This window comes from Corvus moneduloides, chromosome 26, assembly GCF_009650955.1.
Source record: "Corvus moneduloides isolate bCorMon1 chromosome 26, bCorMon1.pri, whole genome shotgun sequence".
NCBI lineage: Eukaryota > Metazoa > Chordata > Aves > Passeriformes > Corvidae > Corvus > Corvus moneduloides.
In genome coordinates, this window is record NC_045501.1 from 2087581 (window position 1) to 2104212 (window position 16632).

Genomic DNA, 16632 nt, shown 5'->3' on the forward strand with positions numbered 1-16632 from the left:
TCCCAGTTTGGGGCCCTTTCCCACAGCCCCGGCACAGGGACAGGAGCGGCTTGGGCAGGGACCCCCCTGAACCTCCCCAGAGGAGGAGCTGAGGGTCTGGGGAAGGATTTGGGGGCCTCAGCACCCCCAGAGGGGAAGGACCCAGGGCTGGGAGGGGCCGGAGCTCTCACCAGGGCACCCCCGGAGCTGGGTTCAGACCCCCGCCCTAAACTCCCCCAGCAGCTCCTTGCCAGCCCCATCCCACCCTGGGAATGGCTGGACAGATGGACAGAGGGACACAGCCTGTCCTGAGCCCACCTGGGGGCGTTTAATGAGCTGGGGAGGGTCCTTCCCCCCCAGGAAATGGAGCTGAGACCCTCCCACCTCATCACAGTGATGGGACCACCTGGGACAGGGCTGGGGGGTGCCCCCCATGTGTGACACCCCCTGTGTCTTGTCCCAGTGTCACCGTGAGGGGGGACAGCACCCACAGACCCCCCCAATTTGCACCAGGGACCACCCACAGACCCTCCCCCCCCCAAATTTGACAACCCCAACACCCAAGGGGGGGACACAGCACCCAACCCCCTCCCACCTTAACCCCTGGAGGGGCTCTGCAAACACCCATTTTCTGCCCAAAATGAGCCAAATCTGGCAGAAATTAAAGGGATAAAAATGGGGGTGGTGACAGGACACACCAGGGGACGGGTCTTGGATGGGACAAAGGGACTGGAGGAGCCCCCATGGAGTCCTCTCTGTCCCCCCCCCATTGTACTGACAACAAACGCTGCCCCCCCTCCCAGTATTTACTGTCAACACCCGAAACTGGTCCCAACTGGGCCAAACTGGGCCCAACCCCGCTGACATCACCCCTCCCCGTGCCTATAAAAGTGGGGGCGGGGCCGCCCACCTGTCCCTGTCTGCTGTCACCCTCTGGCTGCGGGGTGTCCCCCCCCTGCTGCCCCCACCATGCTCTTCTGGCACGGCCAACCCGACCACTACTGGTCCAGCCCTGGGGACATGTACCCCCTGCCCAGCTCCGGGGTGCTCAGGTACCCCCCGAACCCCCTCAAATCCGCTGGGTTTGGGGAAGCTGAGGCACGGCCGAGCGCCCACCCTTTCCGGGGGGTGTTTTCCTGCAGGGACCCCCCCGTTCTGCCCTACCTGAAGCAGGAGGAGCCCAACGGCATCTCCACATCGCAGCCGCCGGTCCCGGCGTTCCAGTACGTCCTGTGTGCCCCGACCTCTCCGGCCGTGCGGCACCACGAGGAGACCCTCACCTACCTCAACCAGGGTGAGTCTGGGGGCGCCGGGGAGGAGGGACCCCCCCCGCTGAGGGCTCAGCTCCCGCTCCCGACCCCCTCCCCCAGGGCAGTCGTACGAGATCCGCATGATGGGAACGCCCCGGGGGGACCCCGCCGAGGGCCGGAGGATGGTCAAGGTGAGCCGGGTGGGGACCCCCGGGCTGCGGGGGAACCTCGGGGCAAAGCTCGGGGCTGAAGTCCCGGTTCAGTCCCGGTGCGGACCCATCTCAGCCCCAGGCTGGTCCCAGTTCAGCCCCAGTTCAACTCAGGTTCAGTTCAAGTCCAGTCCCAGTTCTGCCTCAGTGCAGCCTCGGTGCAGCCTCGGTCCCTGTCCTACCCCAGTCCAGCCCCAGCTCAGCCCCAGTCCAACCCCAGCTCAGCCCCAGCCCAGCCCAGTGTCCCGTGGGGCCGTGGCCGTGGGCTCAGCCCCTGTCTGTGGCCGCGGCTCCGGCCGTGGCCGTGGCTGACCCCTGTCCAGAGCGTGGTCCGGGTGGTTTTCCACGACCGGCGGCTCCAGTACTCGGAGCAGCAGCAGCTCGAGGGCTGGCGGTGGAGCCGCCCGGGCGACCGGATCCTCGACATCGGTGGGTGCCGGGGCTGGGGGGGGCCTCGGGGGGGCCGCAGGGGCCGTGCTGACCCCCCTCCCGCAGACATCCCGGTCTCCGTGGGCATCCTGGAACCCCAAATCCACCCCACGCTGCTCAACACGGTGGAATTCCTCTGGGACCCCTGCAGACGCACATCCGTGTTCGTGCAGGTGGGAGCCAGGCCTGGCCGGGGCTTGGGGGGGCTCGGGAGGGCTCTGGGGGGGTCACGGCGCTCATCGACCCCTCTTTGTCCCCCCCCCATCCCAGGTTCACTGCATCAGCACCGAGTTCACGCTGCGGAAGAACGGGGGGGAGAAGGGGGTCCCCTTCCGCATCCAGATCGACACCTTCGGGGCGGGGGGCAAGGGGGACCCCCCGGAGCACCTGCACTCCGCCAGCTGCCTGGTCAAGGTGTTCAAGGTATCGGGGGCGGGGGGGGGAACAGTGACCCCAGTGTGACCAGTGACCCCCCACTGCCGGGAGATCCAGCTCTGAGCGAGGGGCAGCACCAGGGAGTGGGTGCAGGGGGGTCTGAGCACCCCAAGGGTCCGCGGGTGCCCGCGGGGGTCCCGGGGGGTCCCGGGGCCGCCCTCACCCCCCGGCACAGCCCAAGGGGGCCGACAGGAAGCAGAAGACGGACCGGGAGAAGGTGGAGAAGCAGCCGGCGCCCGAGCGGGAGAAATTCCAGCCGGCCTACGAGAGCACCGTGCTGGCCGAGGTGGGGCCCGGCCCTGGCACCCCTCGTGGGCCGGGGGTCCCCCGGGACCCTGCACCCATCACCCCCCTCCCTCCTCAGTGCCCCCCGTGGCCGGACGCGCTGGGTGCCCCCCACAGCCCACCGGGCACCCCGGGGCTGCCGTCCCCCCACCCCTTCAAGCTGCTGAGCCCTGAGAGGTGAGTGGGGACCCCTGGACCTCCCCCTCCACTGCTGGGGTCCTCCGCTGAGCCCGGTCCCCCCGCAGGGTGTGCGTGTCACCCGCCTGCGCTGCCGAGGGCCCCGCGGAGAGTCCTGGCGAGGTGAGGCAGCCGCCGCTGCAGCCCCAGAACCTCCCCGGGCCCCCGAGAAGGGGCTGAGGTTGCCCCCGCTCGGGTCGTGCCCCGCTGAGCCCCCGCTGAGCCCCCACAGGCGCTGAGCCCCTGCGCATCCCCCCTGGAGACGCAGCAGTGGCTGCTCCGGCGCCGCTTCTCCGCCTGCGCCCGCGTCTTCGCCAACTTCAGCGGTGAGACCCCGGGCCGGGGCGGGGGGCAGAGCCAGGCCCCCCTCCTGCACCCCCTGAGCCCCCGTGTCCGCAGGCGCCGATCTGCTGAAGCTCTCCCGCAGGGACCTGATCCAGATCTGCGGAGCCCCCGACGGCATCCGCCTGTGCCACGCCCTGGAGGGCAGGTGGGGCTCCCGCGGCGCCGGTGCCTCTTTTTTGGGACGCCCGGGAGGCTCCGTGGGGCCCGGCCTCACCCTGCGCCCCCCGCTAGACCCCTCTCTGCCCCTTCAGGTGCCCGCGGCCCCGGCTGACCCTGTACGTGGCGCGGGAGCCCGGCGGGGCTGAGGGTGCGGAGGACGCGGGACCAGGTGCGGAGGGGCTCAGGGGTGCGGGGAGGGGGCTCAGGGGTGCGGCAGCGCAGGGTGGGCACTCACAGCCCTGTTCCCCATCCCATCCCATCCCATCCCATCCCATCCCTTTCTAGGGCTGTACCAGGAGCTGCACCTGGAGCAGCTGACGGTGGCCGAGCTCACCGCGAAGCTGGCGGAGCTGCTGGGGCTGCCCCCGGGACAGATCCTGCGGCTCTCCCGGCAGGGACCCGCCGGCATCCACGTCCTTGTCAGCGACGCGGTGAGGGCACGGGGACAGCCGCGGAGGAGGGACAGACCCCGCAGCCGTCCCGGCCCCTCGGGGCCCCCAGCGCTGGAGCAGGACGGGGGTCCAGCCCCGCCGAGCTCTCCCCTCTGCCCCGCAGATGATCAGGAACCTCCAGGATGAGACCAGTTTCGTGGTGGCGATCGCCAAAGGTACCGCGGTGGCCGCGGGCGGGCGGGGCCGGGCAGGGGGCGATCGGTGGCCCCGGCTGAGCCGCGTCCCCGGCAGCCCCCGGCCCCGAGGGCTTCCAGCTGCTGCTGCGGTAGGACCCGGCCCGGAGCTGCGGCATCCTGGGAAGGGACATCTCCGCTGGAGCCGGAGCCGAGCGGGGATGGAGAGAGGAGCCCGAGGCTGGCACAGCCCCCAGAGCCCTCCCTCCGTCCCTGCCAGGCCCGCCCGAGCAGGGGCCGAGGGGATGGGACCCGTCCTGTCCCCGCACCCGCCGCGTGTCCCTCGCCGTGTCCCCGCTTTGTATTAAAGGACCGGGGAGCGGCCCCGAGCGCGGCCTCGTCCCTGCGGCGCCCGCTGGAGTTTGGGGTCCCCAGGGTGGGTTTGGGGTGCGGGGACAGCCCCTCGTTCCCAGCAGTGGACAGAGCGGGGGACACCCCGGCAGATCAGGCCCCGTCCCACCCCGTGAGGACGGAACCGGCCGCGGCACCGAGCCCGGGGCAGCCCCAGCCGGCAGAGCCCGGTGACGCCTCATTCCATTCGGGAATGGGTTATTTTTAACACCGAATCCTTCCCTGAGCCCGGCTCGGGCAGAGCCGGCGGAGCGGGACCGCGGACGTCCTTGGGAGGGAACTCGTGGGGCAAAGGACGGGTTTGGGATAAACAAACCGGGACCAGGAGAGGAAGGGGAGGGCCGGGAGGAGCCGAAGGACGCGGGCGAGGAGCTGGGGGGGCCCTGGGACAGCCCCGGGCCGGCGCTGCCATCACAGACACGGGGACAAGGGGAGGACACGGGGCCCTGGACCCATCGCTGGAGGGGAGAAGGGAACACTCCCGAGCCTCCCAAAAACACTGAGTGGGGATCCAGAGCTTGGTCCCAGCACCTTTCCCGACTGTTCCCACGCCGCAGAGATGGCGCTCGGGGTCACACAGACCAGGGCCACCGTAACTCCTCATATTCGTGTGTTTACTTCCAGTTAACGGCGTTGTTACACCCCCAGTGTCAAGGCGAGCACAGACCCCACCAGTTGAACATTTTCCAGCTCTCTCTGTCCCCCACACCCAGGGAGGGCATGACAAGGTCCAGCTCCTGTGTCCGGTCCCTCGGACCGAGCAGCCGCTGGGAGACCCCCGAGTTAAATTGTGATAAAACCCCTGAGGACCCCCCGACCGCCGGGTCCTGCAGCGGGGTGGGGACAGAGCTGGAGATGGGAATGTGGGGGGGTTGTGTAGAAGAGGGGGCAGCCCCTGGGGACCCCCGGGTGGGCTCAGCTGCACCTCTGGGGACAGAGGATGCAGCACAAAGAGCCCCGGGTGTGGCACTGCTGGCACAGGGACCGGTGGGAGCAGGGGATGGATTCCCTCATCCCGTAAAAAAATCAACTCCAAACTTCCACACGAGGCCAGTCAGAGCCCAGGGCAGGGACAGGGACAAGGTGGTGAGGGGACACTGCGATGTCCCTGCTGGTGACACTCCCAGGGTGGGTCCTTGGAGGGGCCGGGGGGGGAATGAGGGGCTGGGAAGGCACGGAGTGAGCCGGGAATTGAAAAGTGGCTTCTCCTCGATTTTCTGCATCATTTTGGCCCCAGGAGGCTCTGCCAGGCTTTGGCACAGAGGGAGGGCAGAAACCTTGACCTGGATGCCAGAAAATAAAGCAAAAGGGAATAACCCCGCCCCGAAACACCCCCCAGGCCCCTCAAGCACACAACCCTTCATCAGAAGAGGCCAAAATGTTTTAAACCTCATTTTCCAGGACACTGTAGCCAAGAACCTTGTCACACTGATCCCAATCCACCCCTATCCTGCCAAAAAACCCCAAATTACCCCAAAATCCATGACAGCAGCAGCCAGCCATGAACAACACAGAGAAAATCAAACGGGAATACAAAGGGAATTACAGAGGTGTGCAGAAAATCGGAATGTGTTGGTTTGAAACCACCCCTGGGACGGCACCTTCCACCTGCCCCATCCTCACCCTCTGTGGGAGCAGCCACAGAATTGGGACCAAAGGTGCTGCTGTGTCTCCAAAGCCCAGAAAATCCTGTTTTGGATGCACTGGTTCTGCTCAGCCTCACTGGAAGATCTTCTACTCCAGGACGTCCCGGGCTGTTTCCCTGGAGAGATCCCTTTGTCCCTGCTCCTGTCTGGAGTCCAGGGGCACCTGGAGGCCAGGGCAGCTGGGATTGGGCTGGAAGGCAGAGCCAGGCTCTGGGAAAACTCTGCTGGGAGGTGGGGACAGTCCAGCCTCTGCTGCACGGCTGGGGACACAACCACGGAGGGTTCCAAGGCAAGGGAACAGCTCCGGGGATGAAATCCAAGGAGCCGCCCCACCCAGCCCAGGCGAGGCTGGAGAAGGGGATTTGGCACAGGGAGGGAGCTTGGAAATGGGATGGGATCCTCATCCAGGGCTGGCTCTGTGCAGAACTCCATTTACTCCTCAAAAACCCCAGGATGGAGCAATTCCTCCACATTTTGGGCACCAGCTCCCACCTGGGAAAGATCCCAGGAAAGGACAGGGCTTGGAGCATCTGGGGCTATGCAAGAGGTCCCTGCCCATGGCAGGGGGGAACTGGATAAACTTTGAGGTCCTTCCACCCCAAACCATTCCATGACTCCATGCAAACACTGGGAGCACCCTAAAACCCCCCCTCGGGAGCTGCCCCACACAGGAGGTGGATTTTCCCCTACAAAGTGATTCCCCCAGCGAGACACAGCTTGGAAAATGGTGTTTATTGGTATTTATAAATATAAACATCAGGAAGAGTCCATTTGAAGACGGATAATTGACTTAAAAGGACACTGTCAAGAAGTTTGAGCTACCTTAATGCTGTCACCCTGGTCTGCAAACAGAAAATAAATTGCTTTGGGTTCTGTGTTCGGGAGTTTTCCCTGGAAAACTCGGCTCTGTTACAAAGGGATCAGTCAGCCCTGGCTCCAAAATCCCGCTTTTCGCTCTCCCCTGCCACAGTATGAACTAAACAAAAGTGTTTTTTGTTTTTGTTTTTTTTTCCCCGAGTTGTGCAAATCCTGTGATTGCCGGGTGACCCCTCGCCCGTCCAGTCTGTCACCACCATCTTCTGCCACCCCGAAACCTGGAGAAAGTTCTGGAAATGAAGGCGCCCGAGGAGAGGGGGAGAATCCACAGCGCTAAAGAGGATTTGAATAAATATAAGGGATTAAAAGCCACCTACAGGAGGGCATTGACAGTATCCCTTTAACCACAGCAGCCTGGAGTCGCTCCCAGCAGAGCGTGAGCACAGACTGGGGGGGCTGGGGGAGAGGAAGGGGTGCAGCTCCGGGGACAGCCGGGACCCTCCTGCTGGGAACAGCGCATTGTCCTTGGAATTCCTGGTGGAAAAACACCCCCCCAGCCCCTAAAGCAGCCACTCCTGGTGCTGCACCTGCTCTTCCCCCCGCAGGAGGTTCCTCAGCACCGAGGGGAACCCAACTCCTCGGTCCAGCCTCGTCCGTGGGCACGGATCCATGAGCTCCCTCCACGGACAGCGGGAATGACGGACACAGCTCACACGGACCTGCCCGGCTCTGAGCAATCCTGCCCCGTTAAACCCTTGGGATCTGCCCAGCAGTTCCACTCTGGGCCCCTGGAATTCGGTCAGTCCGGGCTCCCCTGGAGCACCTGCGCTGATTTTGCCTGAAACGTTCCTAAAAAGAGCAGCCACCGACCCCCCCCCCTTCCCCAGAGCTGGGCCTGGCACATCCAAACCCCATCCTGGGGGTCCTTCCAGGGCACCACACTTACCTGTGGAAGGCGGGGAGGGCGGGAAGGGCCCCGGCGCTCACAGGGAGCGAGGGCGGATCCCAGACCTGCTCCGACAGGGAATCCTTAATTCTTCACCAGGGCAACAAAGCAAAAATCTCTACTTTGCTTTTCCTTGGGGATAAAATGAAGGGATGGAGGGAAAGGACAGGAGGAGGGAACTCCCAGTCGCTGGAACACGGACTAGAATGTTCTCCCTCTACGGAGAATTATATATCTGAATATATATCATTCCCTGTATGGAGAATTTATCCTTGTCATCGGGATAAAACCTGGAATTGGGATTAATTTGGACACCCAATCCCTGATCACCCAGGCCAAGAAGCCCAGGAGAGCCCAGCCTGGGGTGCAGCTCCCTGTGCTCCTTAAAAATATTCTTGGCAGCTCAACACAGGCTCGGGCTTCTCACGGGAAAAAATTCCTTATGGAATTGTCGCTTTGGGCTGGGAAATTTCAAGAAATGACTGAAGCAGAAATGTGGGGGAAAAAAATTAAAAAAAAAAGAAAAAGGGGAAAAAAGGAAAAAAAAGAAAAAAAGGAAAAAAAAGGGAAAAGAAAAGAAAAAAGGGGAAAAAAAGGAAAAAAAGAAAAAAGGGGGGAAAAAGGAAAAAAAGGAAAAAAAGAAAAAAAGAAAAAAAAGGGAAAAAAAAAGAAAAAAAGGGGACAACAAGGAAAAAAAGAAAAAAGGGGGAAAAAAGGAAAAAAAGGAAAAAAAGAAAAAAAAAGGGAAAAAAAAAGAAAAAAAAGCAGGATGTGGAGAGGGTAAAAAATGTGGCATTAGAGATTCCAAGCTCTATCACAACAATCTGGGAAGAATCCAGGAAGCCTCTGAGCTGGATGCCACGGACACAGGAGAGATGAGCTTCCACAGGAGCATGCTCAGGGTGGGAGCAGGGAAACACGGGGGAATCCTGGACCACAGGGAAATCCTGGATCCCAGGGAGATCTGGGATCCCAGGGAAATCCAGGATCCCTGGTACGTCATGGCTCCGCAGCTGCTGTTTCATTCCCTCACTGAAAAATGGACATAAAACTCGTTGGGGTTTTCAGGTTTGTTGGGATTTTTCCTTCCGGCCAACGGCTGCGGGGTTAAAGCGTGTTCCTCTCCTCTCCCCTCTCCCCACTTCCAAGGACCTCAGTTCCTTTTCCAACCTCACCAGCAGCATCAGTCACTCCAGTTGGGAGCCCTCCCCTCCTTCCCGCAGGGGTTTCCCCGGGATGCCCAGCAGGAATGGTTCAGGATTAGGCCAATCCACCTAGAGAAAAGCCGGCACAGCTCCAGCTCCCATCCCGAGTCCCTCATCCCGCTGGGACAGGTGGGATCACAGGGGGGTGTGTGGGTGGCTACAGGGCACCCCAGCCCTGCTCACTGGCCCTCGCAAATGACACTGGGATCGCTTTCCTCGAAGGTTCTGGTGTCCCCCGGAATTCCACGGGCGTGGCTCCAGCCTCAGTTTGCCGGGACGAGGTTCCAGTGTCATAGGATGATGCAGCATCTGCAGAAGCGCTGTCGGCTGCCGCCCACCGAGGGCGGGGGGGTCACCGGGGCGAAGTAGGCGTGGACTTTGATGTTGGGCAGGTGGGTCTGGAACGGGAAACACAGGGAAGGGCAGGGAACGGGTCAGGGACACGCCCGGAGCTCCCGGAGCAGGCACAGCCAGAAGTGACAGGGAACGGGTGGGTTCAGGGAAGGGGGAGTGAGGCTCCTCCCATCCCATTCACTGGGAGGTTGTGGGGAACAAAACATCCCCATCCCTGGGAGTGTCCAAGGGCAGGCTGGATGGGGCTTGGAGCAGCCTGGGATAGTGGGAGGTCCCTGCCCCACAGCACTGGATGGGCTTTAAGGTCCTTCCAACCCAAACCACCCAAAGATTCCGTAATTTTTAGGATGTAACTTTGCAGATCCATATTCTCTGGGCAGAGAAAATGTTATTGCTCTTCATTTACACCTGGAGAAATGGACTCGGGAGGGGAAACTGGGAAGGAATCCTTCCCTGTGAGCGGGGTGAGACCCTGGCACAGGGTGCCCAGAGCAGCTGTGGCTGCCCCTGCATCCCTGGCAGTGCCCAAGGCCTGGTTGGAGCACCCTGGGATAGTGGAAGGTGTCCAACCCAAACCACTCCAGGTTTCCGTGACTCCAAATCCATCGCTGATGGTTCTCACAACTCCTTTGAGAAGGAGCACCAGCTGATGGCGGCTCTGCCAGCTCCTCCTCCCTATGGATAAACCCGCGGGATCCCAGCGCTCCCCTGCCCCTGCTCACCCTGAGTCTCTTGATCCCGGCCCGCGTGATCTGCTGGCAGTCGTACAGTTCTATCCTCTCCAGGCTGTGGCAGCTCTTGAGGTGCTCCAGGGAGGCGTCGGTGATCAGGGGGCAGTTGTCCAGCTCGATCACCTCCAGGCGGTCGTGGGCGCAGGCGCCGTTCCCCAGGTGACGGATCCCGTCGTCCGTGATCAGCTCGCAGTGGGATAAACTCTGTCCCCAAACAGAGGGGTTAAACCCAGCTCCCGACATCCCAAAAACCAGCCAGAACCTCGCTGGGGACAGGAGAGGATGGTCCATGGTTGGTGGGTCTGGGCTGGTCTGTGCTCACTCCTTGCACTGGAGCCACTGGGCTCTGTGGGTTTCTGAGGACTGATGTGCTTCCAAGGGGAAAACTTCCAGCTGGAGTGGGAAAATCCCTCCCTGGGAGGGTGGGGAGGCCCTGGCCCTGCTGCCCCATCCCTGGAAGTGTCAGAGGCCAGGTTGGATGGAGCTTGGAGCACCCTGGGACAGAGGAAGGTGTCTCTGCACATGGGAACAGGATGATCCTTAAGGTCCCTTCCAACCCAAACCATTCCATGATTCCAGGGGAAGGCAGCTCGGAGGGATGAGACCCACAGGGTGGCACAGAAATTCCAGGACACCTGTGCTATCCAAGAACCCACCTTTGGGACACCTCTGGCCTCACCCACCGTGGGGAGGGCCTGGCAGGAAGAAGCAGCAGGAACACGGTGGTCCCCCCTTGGTGTGGAATTTCGGGGGGATTCAGCTGGAAAATCCTCGAGGAGGAAGCAGGGCCTGAGCCACGAGCTGGAATCGGCTTTGCTGAGGGATGGCTGCACTGGAGAGCCCACATTCCCACAGCTCCCAGGACAGGATCCCTCACGGCACAAACCCAGAGGTGACAGAGACCAAATTCCCAGAGATTCAGCCCCAAAGGAATGCGGCTTCCCAGAGCCATTCCAGCTCCTGGCTGCCCTGCAGGTTCCTCTCCCACAGACAGACTGACAGCTCCTGTGCAGGCAGATTCCCCTTGGAATTCTGCTCCTGGGAGAATCCCCAGAACCCTTTTCCAGGCCGCTGCGGGCGCCTGGCGTGGGATTCCTGCGAGCAGCAGGGGAGGGACACGAGGTTCCTCAGGGTCAGGTTCCCAGCAGAATTCTTCCAGCTGTGAAGTCAGGGAGTGTTTAAAATCCCTTTGTTTGGAGAAAGAAAGTGCTGGAAGTGTCCTTTGGAATACTCACCAGGACCTGGAGCCGTGGACAGTGTATGGAAAGCTGGATTAGTGTACTGTCTGTTATCTGGAAAAGAAGGAAAAGCCCTTTCATGCTGGTGCTGGGCACAAGGATTTTGTTCCCCACCCCCCCCCCCAACCGAAGCAAAACTGCAGGATTTTCTCTAATCCATGAGATTCCCCCTCCTGAGCCCCTCAGGAATCCATCTCCTCATGGAAACCATCTCCTGCCCTTGGAGAACTGGGATGCAGAGGCATCACTGGATTGTTTTTAACCTCCTGAAGGAGCCGAAATCAGCTCCTAAATGTGTCCCCAAAGTTTGCCTCTGGAAGGACAAGGAGGGCTCAGATTCCCTCCTAACACCCCATGGATTGCCCATTTGTTCCTGGGTTTCCTCAGGAAGAAGGAATCCCACAGAATGGTTCTTAATCCCAACCCCCCAGGGAGCTGCCTGGGATGGATTTGTGCCGTGGCCCAGCTTTGCTTCTTCCTTTTTAGGGTTAATTCCCAATCCCTTCCTGCCTGGGCTGGGCTCATTCCCGCTGGCATCTCCCGAATTGCTGCCCAGGAAGTGCAGGACACCGGGGTCAGGCTGTTCCCAGGAAGCACAACCCCGTTCCCCTGTCCCAGGCTCAATCAGTTTCCAATCTATCCCCGGCTTTGGAGGTTTTTTCATGGAATTTTGAGTCAATTCCACCCTTTTCCCTGTAAATGCTGCAGCCCACTTGGATTTCAATCCCCCAAAATCACTGCTGTTCCACAGTCTGCCTGTGGTTTTCCAGAACAGGAGAAACTCCCATTATTTTTAGCAATATAGGATTTTTCTCCGGGATTTTCCCTCACAAATCCATTCTTTGAGCTGGCATCTCTCACCATTAAACATTTCTTATTTACAGCACCGTTACCATGGAATCCAAACCAAGGAGAAAACCTCATTCCCAACATTTTCCCCTCCAAATCCAGCCACTCCTCCTGCTCAGGATTCCACATTAAGTTCTGATTTGGAGGCAATTTCCCAATTTTCCACCAATTTTCCTCACTGCTGCAAGAGAAACAGCCCAAGGTGGCATTTCCTACCTGGACACATTCTTCCAGATCCATTTTTTCAAGCTCATGGCAGTTCTGGGAATAAAGAGAATTCCAAAAACCCACGGTGAGTGTAAAGTTCAGACAGCAAATAAATATAAATATAAGCATATAAATATATAAATATATTTATAAATATATTATAATATAAATAGAATTAATATGAATATGAATATGAATAAATATAAATATATAAAAATAGAAATATAAATACAAATATCAAGACAATAATATAATTAAAAACATAAATACAAACACAAACATAAATCTATAAAGATAAATATATTATAAATAAATATAAATAGAAATATAAAATAAAGACAATATTATATAATATAAATATTATAAATATAAATATAATATTATATAAATATTAGAAATATAAATATTATAAATATTAGAAATATAAGCACAAATATAAAATAAATTACCCCCCCCCCAAAATAAATAAGAAATAAAATATAATTATAAATAGAAATTAACCACCACAAAGACAATTTGCTTTAAAAATTCAGGGGCTTCTCCATGAAATATCACAACTGCAGGGAAAGTGCTGCTTCTTTCTGAAGAATAAAGGAAATTTCACTCATTTGAAGGTTTTTTTTATCCATGGAGGGTAAAGGGAGTTAAATTTCGAGTCCCTTGCAGAAACCCAGTCAAATTTATAACGAAAATATTCAACACTTCCTGTGGTTTGGATGCAAATCCTGCCAGGTGTGCGAGCCAGGACCGTGCCAAAAATGCCATAAAACCAAATTTCTGGACCTTCAAGCTCCAGATCAAACATTTTCCCAAATCTTACTGGGTTTGTTTTTTGGCTCTGCCAGGAAAAGGAAGGAAAAGCAGCAGAGGGAAGCAGGGCTGGGGGCTCTTACCCTGGCCAGGGTGGTGAAGCCCACGTCGGTCAGCTGGGAACACCTCGCCACTTCCAATATTCTGCAGGACACAAGGAAAGAGAGCCATGGTGGAGCCCCAGAATCCCAGGAAAAGGCTGGGAATGACCTCTGGAGACCCCCCCCAAGTCCAACCCCCTGCCCAGGGAGGGTCACCCGGAGCAGGGGACACGGGAATGTCTCCAGACAGGGACACTCCACACCCTCCTGGAGCTGCTCCGGGATCTGACTCCTTCATGGGAAGGAATTGCTCCTCTGGAATTTGGGGTGGGATTTGTTCTGGTTGAGTTTCTGGACACTGCTCCTCATCCTGGCACTGGGCACCTCTGGAGAGGGTCTGGCACCATCGTCTGGCACCCCTTGGAGGTATTTGTATGGATTGGGGGAATATTTGTATGGATTTGGGGGTATTTGTATGGATTGGGGGGATATTTGTATGGATTTATGGGATATTTGTATGGATTGGGGGGGGTTTGTATTGATTGGGGGGGATATTTGTATGGATTTATGGGATATTTGTATGGATTCGGGGGTATTTGTATGGATTGGGGGGATATTTGTATGGATTTATGGGATATTTGTATGGATTGGGGGGATATTTGTATGGATTGAGGGGATATTTGTATGGATTTGGGGGGTATTTGTATGGATTGGGGGGATATTTGTATGGATTTATGGGATATTTGTATGGATTGGGGGGATATTTATATGGATTTATGGGATATTTGTATGGATTTGGGGGGTTTTTGTATGGATTCGGGGGTATTTGTATGGATTGGGGGGGTATTTGTATGGATTGGGGGGATATTTATATGGATTTATGGGATATTTGTATGGATTTATGGGATATTTGTATGGATTGGGGGGATATTTATATGGATTTATGGGATATTTATATGGATTTATGGGATATTTGTATGGATTTATGGGATATTTGTATGGATTGGGGGGGGTTTTGTATGGATTGGGGGGATCTCCTCTCAGATGAGCTATTGCTATGGATAACTGAGATAATTGGGTGGATTGATGGGATATTTGTATGGATATTTGAGGAATTTGTATGGATACTTGAGAGATTCCTATGGATTGATGAGATAGCCTCTCACACGAGGTGTTTGTACGGATAGGTGAGATATTCCTATGGATATCTGAGATATTCCTATGGATATGTGAGATATTCCTATGGATATTTGAGATATTCCTATGGATATCTGAGATATTCCTATGGATATCTGAGATATTTCTATGGTTTGATGAGGTATTTCTATGGATTGATGGGATCCCCTCTCAGATGAGATATTTCTATGGATATTTGACATATTTCTATGGATATTTGACATATTTCTATGGATATTTGACATATTTCTATGGATATTTGACATATTTCTACGGATATCTGACATGTTTCTATGGATTGATGGGATCCCTCCCAGCCCTCTCCTCCCCACACTGACCAGGCCCAGCCCCGTGGTTCCTCCTCATCCCAGAGATGCTCCAGATCCCAAATCCCCTTTGTGACCCTCCTGGAGCAGCAGCTCCTGGTCCTTTCTGGACTGTGGAGCCCTCAGCATTCCAGGGTCGAGGAGAGGGGCAGGATCAGGATCCTCTCCTTGCCCACACTCTTCCTGATGCCCCCCAGGATCCCACAACCTTCCTGGCCCCAGGACACGCTCCTGGCTCATGGATCATCCCCCAGCATTCCCAGGTCCCTCTCCACGGAGCTGCTCTCCAGAAGGTCAGCCTGTCCTGCTGCCTTATTCCCAAGTCAGCTGCTTTTCCAAGGGTTTCCAGAAAAGCTTCCAGCAATCCCTAAAAGTTTGCTGAGGATAATTTGCACAGAGCAGCCACTTCTATTCCAGAGAGAGGTCACAGGCCATGGAAAAAAGGGAATCAGGCTAAAAGGGACACCCAGGAAGGGATAATCCAGTGCTGGACTGAGGTGATCCTAAAAACCTTCAGAGCCTCCCTGAGGGAAAGGTTCTGGAAAGCAGAAACTCCTCTGGTTGCACCCCAGAGACAGATCCCAGCATGGAAAAGGTGTCATTCCCAAAAACCTGGCAGGTGAGCATGAATAATTTAATATTTAAGGCCCCAAGGGAGAAGGTTGAAGCCTTTTAAGGTGAACTGCTCGTTCCTGTGGGAGCAGAGAAACTTCCTGGCACCTCCTGCAGCTCCACAGGGATTCCCTCCACAGTTTGAACCGATTTTTCTGCCTTTATAGGAGGAAAAAAAAAAAGCCATGCTCCCAAAATGCCTCTTGTACTCCACAGGATGGAGCTTAATCCTCTGAGGCTGAACATAAACACAGGAACCACCGGAATCGATCTTGGATTTTACCTTCCTCTTTCCACACTGCTTTCTGTGCACTTTGTACCCAAATTCCTTAAATGGGACATCCCAAGGAACAGCTGGGGGTTGTTTTTTCCCTGGAAGACATGGGTTTGATGTTGTTTGATGTCCCTGTTTTTCCCTGGATTTGATCCAGTTGCATTTGATGCCATTTCATTGAGGCCACTTGGCTGGCAGGGATCTTAGGTAATCAAAGTCCTTCTTTTCTGCACATTTTCTGGATTTTAGCAACATTTTCCCAAGGAAACTCATCCTACTAAAAATAAAACCTTAAAAAAACCCAGGAAAACCAAGCTGTGGCTGGCAGTTTGCCCAAATTCCACCTGCTACAAAACCACCAGGAAAAGCCTGTTCAGCCTCGTGGTGGGAGGAAACAACATTGGTTAAATGGGATTTTTTCTCCCAGTTCCCAAGACTGAAGTAACCCAATCTCAAATTTTCTTCATGGAGCCTGTGGGCACCACACTGGGAGCTCTTCCACTCGAGTTTAAATCCCAGGAGTTTGGGGACAACTCAAAATCACCATCATCCCGCTTCAAACACCCGGAAAAAGCTCAGGGATAAAAACTGGGAAAACCTTTGGGGGTGAAACAGCTCAGACACCACCTGAGCACATCACCAGGACTCTCTGCCGTGTGTCCCATGGGGGAAATCCTGGGAAAACTCACCGGAGGCGTGGGCAGTTCTGTCCCAGGGCGTTGAGGATGGCGTCGGTGATGTTGGAGCAGCCAGAAGCGCACAGGGACTGCAGCTTGTGGCAGCCCCTGCAGATGGTGATGAGCCCGTCATCCGTGATTTGCTGCCAGGGAAATCACAACAGCCTCAATCCAGGCAGGATTTCCCTCTCCCCATTCCGAATTCCAGCTTTTTCAGCCCAAAAGGGTTATTGGAATGTTTCAGCAGAGGAGCAGAGGGAGGATAAACCTCGCCGGTGCAATTTGGGAATGTCAGGGAAGGGATTTGCAGGGAAATGTTTTGGAGCTGGGTCAGGTGAGGGATGGGGAAGGTGCTGGGATTTCTGCAGGGCTTTGCAATTCCTGCTGGGAAAGGCCATTCCTGGATACGGGGAATTTGTCCAGTCCCATTCCTGGACACAGGGAGTTTGTCCAGTCCCATTCCTGGACACAGGGAGTCCA

The 16632-nt window shown here is 56.6% G+C and overlaps 2 protein-coding genes across 3 annotated transcripts in view; one reads left to right on the plus strand and one right to left on the minus strand.

The window, feature by feature from the left end:
- The first annotated feature begins 265 nt into the window (after positions 1-265).
- LOC116455907 (transcription factor CP2-like protein 1) lies at positions 266-8152 on the plus strand. The gene is made up of 14 exons (XM_032134287.1): positions 266-1273; positions 1350-1420; positions 1762-1867; positions 1934-2040; positions 2138-2290; positions 2478-2588; positions 2667-2764; positions 2833-2887; positions 2997-3090; positions 3164-3254; positions 3361-3437; positions 3554-3699; positions 3824-3875; positions 3952-8152. The coding sequence occupies exons 1-14, from the start codon at positions 949-951 to the stop codon at positions 3987-3989; spliced, it is 1524 nt and encodes a 507-aa protein (XP_031990178.1). The 5' UTR covers positions 266-948; the 3' UTR covers positions 3990-8152.
- Positions 8153-9002: 850 nt separating this feature from the next.
- FBXL20 (F-box and leucine rich repeat protein 20) overlaps positions 9003-16632 on the minus strand; it is a 36326-nt gene continuing 28696 nt past the window's right edge. For both annotated transcript variants that reach the window (XM_032134233.1, XM_032134234.1), the window contains exons 10-15: positions 16165-16295; positions 13130-13190; positions 12246-12290; positions 11178-11234; positions 9934-10146; positions 9003-9255 (exon numbers count right to left, since the gene is read on the minus strand). In XM_032134233.1, coding sequence (XP_031990124.1) covers positions 9148-9255; positions 9934-10146; positions 11178-11234; positions 12246-12290; positions 13130-13190; positions 16165-16295 — 615 coding nt within the window. In that variant the 3' untranslated portion in view covers positions 9003-9147. The remainder of the gene's footprint in view (positions 9256-9933; positions 10147-11177; positions 11235-12245; positions 12291-13129; positions 13191-16164; positions 16296-16632) is intronic.

What these genes read in the sequence shown, in the direction of transcription:
- LOC116455907 (XM_032134287.1), top strand. Translation starts at nt 949, where the DNA reads ATGCTCTTCTGGCACGGCCAACCCGACCACTACTGGTCCAGCCCTGGG. An exon ending in CCGCGGAGAGTCCTGGCGAG is followed by an intron (nt 2,888 to 2,996) that starts GTGAGGCAGCCG and finishes GAGCCCCCACAG; the next exon opens with GCGCTGAGCCCCTGCGCATC. An exon ending in TGCGGAGGACGCGGGACCAG is followed by an intron (nt 3,438 to 3,553) that starts GTGCGGAGGGGC and finishes ATCCCTTTCTAG; the next exon opens with GGCTGTACCAGGAGCTGCAC.